Source organism: Vicia villosa, linkage group LG1 (assembly GCF_029867415.1).
Source record: "Vicia villosa cultivar HV-30 ecotype Madison, WI linkage group LG1, Vvil1.0, whole genome shotgun sequence".
Taxonomy (NCBI): Eukaryota; Viridiplantae; Streptophyta; class Magnoliopsida; order Fabales; family Fabaceae; genus Vicia; species Vicia villosa.
In genome coordinates, this window is record NC_081180.1 from 42453781 (window position 1) to 42459780 (window position 6000).

At 39.4% G+C, this 6000-nt stretch overlaps 1 protein-coding gene across 1 annotated transcript; it reads left to right on the top strand.

The window, feature by feature from the left end:
* Positions 1-1428: 1428 nt before the first annotated feature.
* LOC131635542 (protein QUIRKY) lies at positions 1429-4792 on the top strand. Its single transcript, XM_058906169.1, has one exon. It carries the CDS (start codon positions 1659-1661, stop codon positions 4746-4748), a length of 3090 nt encoding a protein of 1029 aa, XP_058762152.1. The 5' UTR covers positions 1429-1658; the 3' UTR covers positions 4749-4792.
* Positions 4793-6000: the final 1208 nt, after the last annotated feature.

Here is a 6000-nt window from a genome sequence, read left to right on the forward strand (position 1 = left end):
CCATGATCCCCCAAATATGCTAAATCAGAAAACCACTATGTCAAAATTTACTTTTATCTTAAAGGATCAGATTCCACAAGTAGTCCACCAATTTAAAAAGAGCAGAACGGCACAGGATGCTGATGCCAGAAAGAGAAGCTTCTTCCTGAGCTTAAGTTGTTTGTCTGCTTCTTCTGCCTAAACTATTTTCCTTCCTATACCTGCTTTTCTTTTATGGTAAATTAGTAAAATACTTAATGAATAACCTCCCCAAAAAAAGTTTGGCCGGCGCTGCCACGCCTCATAGCAGTGATTCATCCTTGGCTGAATCTCAGTTAAAAAAATGAATAAGCTCCAAGAAAATTTCAAATTTCTTAAATAATAATAACACAATACATCATGTGCTAGTGTAAATACTGAAAAATCAAGAGCTTGTTGAATACAATTGGGATATAATGGAATAGTGTCTCAAGGAGCTTCCTGAACACTAATATATAAATCAATAGACAATATATAGTTTGCTTGAAACAAGAAAGGTGCTTGGAGTTTTTGATGTTGACAAGCGATGCATGGGAAAGAATAAGGGAACCAAAGGGGTAGGGAAGGATGGATAAAGGTGATGCTTTGTCCTAAAACTTTATTCAAAATGTAGATGCTTTTTTGACAAAAAAAAAAAAAAGGATGGGCCCACGGTTGGGACGCGGAATCATGTGCCTTCCTACTCAGGCTTTTAGCTTTCATTGAAAACTTAAGCCTGGATATGGACATTTTCCATGCCTCTGTTCAAACAATATCATCAAGAGATATGGGCATGTACACAATTTTACTAGTCCTACTACATATGGATATTGGTACACATACTTTTTATTAACATCACAATCTCATGTATACTCCATCTTACAAATTAATATATTACTCTTGAATTTTAAAATTGAATATCACATATAAAATAAAGTAACAATTTCTATTTTATTAAACTAATCAAATTAAATCAACAGTAGAAACAAGTGTGACAAAAAACTGTGTTAAAAAATAAAGCTTATCTGCCACTCTCCTTATTGAAGGGTAAGACAAACAAGCGTGTGACACAAAGATATTACTAAATCCAAATTCGATTTTTATAGCACAAAAACTCTTCTCAAACTAAATCTTATGATTGCTTTTAAAAAAAAATAAAAATTATGATGACCAAAAAATGCACATGTGCATTCAGGAGTTGATGTTACATATAGGAAATTTTAGAATTAGAATCAGGACTTTTTGTCTGTGACTAGGAGATTAATGAATAGAAAAAGTGAGATGCTTGCTTGGGCCATTCATTCTCACTCCACAGCCATTAAAATAAGTAAATAATATAAATAAATAAAAACATTCATAACTTAATCTTAAAATATTCTCATAGAAAAATAACCAAGAATAAAAATAAAGGTGAGGTGGATAACTAACCGGTAGTGGAGGGAATTGAAAAAAGCTGGAAAGAAATCCTTCGCGTGAGAGCATGGAATCCAACTTCACAACAAACCTTCTTCCCTAAATAACCGGAAATAATATTAAAAATTTAAATAATAAAAAAACAACTCACAACACAAAACGAAAAACGAGTGTTTGTTTTTTTCTGCTCTCGAGGAAATCAATCATACACTCACCAGAGATATCACAATCAACGCTGCTATGAGACTATGAACTCAATGACGACGCCGTTTCAACATGGGCCGCCGCAAACGGTGAGGAGATTGGTGGTGGAAGTTGTGGACGCGCGCAACCTGCTACCCAAAGATGGTCAAGGAAGTTCAAGCCCTTATGTTGTGGGGGACTTCGATGGTCAGAGAAAACGAACCACCACCAGGTTCAAGGAGCTGAACCCAGTTTGGAACGAAACCCTTGAGTTTATTGTTTCAGACCCGGAGAATATGGAGTTTGAGGAGCTTGAAGTTGAGGTTTACAATGATAAAAAGTTTGGAAATGGTAGTGGACGGAAGAATCATTTTCTGGGTAGGGTTAAGCTTTATGGAACGCAGTTTTCAGGTAGAGGAGAAGAGGCTCTGGTTTACTATACGCTAGAGAAGAAGAGTGTTTTCAGTTGGATAAGAGGTGAAATCGGTCTCAAGATTTATTACTACGATGAACTGTTGCAGCAACAAGAGCAGCAACAACAACAGCAACAGGAGCAGCCACCACCACAGGAGGAGGAGAGACCTTCCGGAATGGAGCAAGAGAGAAACAGACCTCAGATGATGGTTGAGGAGGGAAGGGTTTTTCAGGTTAATGGTAATGGACCGATGGAGCATTGTGTTCCACTTCCAGATGGTCCTCCTTCGCCGCGTGTTGTGGTTGTTGAGGAATCACCATCTCCGGTTGTTCGTGTTCAACAGGATCCACCTTTGCCGGAGATGTATGGTCATCCGGAACCGGAAATGCAGTATCACCAGCCGGAAGTGAGAAAAATGCAAGCAATAAGAAATGATAGAGTGAAGATTATGAAGAGACCAAACGGCGACTACGCGCCGAAAGATATCTCCGGCAAGAAACCAAACGGTGAGTCTGAGAGGATTCATCCCTATGATCTAGTGGAGCCAATGCAGTATCTGTTTGTCAGAATCGTCAAGGTTCGTGGTCTTAATCCTCCAACTGAAAGCCCATTCGTGAAGGTTCGAACCTCCAGTCACTACGTGAGATCAAAGCCTGCAAGTTATCGTCCGAACGAGCCAAACGACTCACCGGAGTGGAACCAGGTTTTTGCCCTAGGTTACAACAAGACCGACGCAGCTAGTGCCACGTTAGAGATTTCAGTTTGGGATTCACCTACAGAGCAATTTCTCGGTGGCGTTTGCTTTGATCTTTCTGATGTACCTATCCGAGACTCTCCTGATAGTCCTCTTGCTCCACAATGGTACCGTCTCGAAGGAGGTGCCGCCGAACAAAACACTGGCAGAGTCTCCGGTGATGTTCAGTTATCCGTTTGGATCGGAACTCAATCTGACGATGCATTTCCAGAAGCATGGAGCTCAGATGCACCGTACGTGGCACACACTCGCTCCAAGGTTTACCAATCACCTAAGCTATGGTACCTTCGTGTTACAGTAATGGAAGCACAAGACCTGAATCTGACTCCAAATCTACCTCCATTAACAACACCGGAGATCAGAGTTAAGGTGCAATTAGGGTTTCAATCACAGAGAACGAGACGAGGCTCAATGAACCACCACAGCATGTCGTTTCACTGGCACGAAGACCTTCTCTTCGTCGCCGGTGAGCCTCTAGAAGATTCCATGGTTCTTCTGGTGGAGGATCGAACCACCAAGGAAGCGGCACTCCTCGGCCACGTGGTGATTCCTCTTACTTCAATTGAACAGCGAATAGATGACCGCCACGTGCCAGCCAAATGGTTCCCACTGGAAGGTGGATCCTACTGCGGACGAGTCCACCTCCGCCTCAACCTCGAAGGTGGATATCACGTGCTTGACGAAGCGGCGCACGTGTGCAGCGATTTCCGTCCCACAGCAAAATCTCTCTGGAAACCTCCCGTTGGGATTCTTGAACTTGGAATCCTAGGCGCTCGTGGTCTTCTCCCAATGAAATCCAAGGGTCCAGGAAAAGGGTCCACGGATGCTTACTGTGTAGCCAAGTATGGGAAAAAATGGGTCCGAACCCGTACCGTAACGGATAGCTTCGACCCACGCTGGAACGAACAGTATACATGGCAGGTTTATGACCCATGCACCGTTTTGACCGTTGGTGTTTTTGACAACTGGCGTATGTTTGCTGACGCGTCAGAAGAAAAACCTGATTGCCGTATCGGAAAAGTTCGTATTCGGGTTTCCACTCTAGAAAGCAACAAAATCTACACAAGTTCATATCCATTACTGGTTCTAACTCGAACCGGTTTAAAGAAAATGGGTGAAATCGAATTAGCGGTTCGGTTCGCATGCCCTTCGTTTCTTCCCGACATGTGTGCAGTTTACGGCCAACCATTACTTCCAAAAATGCACTACATCCGCCCCCTAGGGGTAGCTCAACAGGAAGCTCTCCGTGGCGCTGCCACCAAAATGGTGGCTCAGTGGCTGGCACGGTCTGAGCCACCAATGGGACACGAGGTTGTTCGTTACATGTTGGACGCTGACTCACACGCTTGGAGCATGAGGAAAAGTAAAGCGAATTGGTTTAGAATTGTGGCAGTCTTAGCCTGGGCCGTTGGATTAGCTAAATGGTTAGATGATATCAGAAGATGGAAAAATCCAGTTACAACGGTTTTGCTTCATATACTCTACTTAGTACTTGTTTGGTATCCAGATTTAATTGTTCCAACCGGGTTTTTATACGTGGTTTTAATTGGGATATGGTATTACCGTTTTAGACCCAAAATACCTGCTGGTATGGATACACGATTATCACAATCCGAAGCTGTTGATCCGGATGAACTAGACGAAGAATTTGACACCATGCCTAGCTCCAAACCACCTGATATGGTTCGGATTCGTTATGACAGGTTAAGGATGTTGGCTGCGAGGGTGCAAACGGTTTTAGGTGATTTTGCAACACAAGGGGAAAGGGTTCAAGCATTGGTTAGTTGGAGGGACCCAAGAGCTACCAAATTGTTCATTGGAGTGTGTTTTGTTATTGCTATTATACTCTATTCTGTGCCTCCTAAAATGGTTGCTGTGGCTTTGGGATTCTATTACCTCCGTCATCCGATGTTTCGGAACCCAATGCCGCCGGCTAGTTTGAACTTTTTCCGGCGACTTCCTAGCTTGTCTGATCGGTTGATGTAGAATATTCATAATTTTAAAAAAAGTAGTTTTTTTATTTTTTTTAATTTTATTCTTACAGCTTATTTTTTCAAGTGATGGCAATTTTTTTTAGAAATGATAATTGATTTGTTTGTACTATAGGGCGAGGAAAGGACAATCACTGGTAGTAGCTGTTGTCCTCAAATAAAATTTATTGTAAGGAGTGAAAAGGGGTGGGAAAGTGGCTAGTTGTCATGATTTATTTTTCAAATTGATTGACTGTGGTCACTGTAGGAAACTCGAAATAAGAGAAAAGTGAAGTTGGTTGCAGAAAGAGACAAATGTGGTTGGAGAAATTTTGGGCCAACATGTTTGTGAACCTCTCTGATATCTTTCTGATATTTTAAAAATATATTGCATCAATTGCTGCATTACTGTTTGTATGTATGTTAAGCAATTTTCATAGTTAGTTCTTGACTTTCCTGATTTTTGGATTTATGTAAGGGTCATGCTAACATGTGCCCTAAAGGCACATGTTAATGATACTATAATTAGAAATAGTTAAATATAATTAAATGCATTAAAGTCACATTTAAAGTTTCAATACATTGAATGCACGCATTACAAGAAAAAATTTCTATAAATGTCTCATTAACTTGTGCCCTTGGGGCACATGTTAGCTTTTCCCTTTATGTAATGCAACTTTACCGTTAGACTTTATTATAAGTCTCGTGTATTTTAAAAATCAAAGTGAAGAAAACCGTTAAAATATATACGTTATTGTTCAATTCAATCGATTCAATTGAGATTGAACCGTATATTAAATTTAACCTAAGAAAATAAATAAATATATTATCAAATATTCTAATAAAATTAATTTATATTATAATTTGTAAAATAAAATTCTTAAATAAATACGATACTAATAAATAAGTTTACAAAATAAAAAGAATGAAATCTATGATCCTATAACAAATCATAAAATTAGTTAAAGACCAATATTTATATATTTGTCTTAATTGCTTAACTCAAAGCCATAAGTTCTTCATCAGTATAATTTTTCAATCTCTTCCAAAATCAACATCAGTTATCCCGTGTCCACAAACATTACATTATTTCTTATCTTTCTATTTACATTTACATTGTCTCGTGTCTTTCAATTTACATTTAACATAAAAAAATTATCTTTGATTTTTTGAACCGTCTTGTTCACAAAAACTGAATCCGATTTTACAGTTATTTTGATTTTTTGCACTTGAAACAATTTTATCTCAATTTTATAGCCCTAACGGTT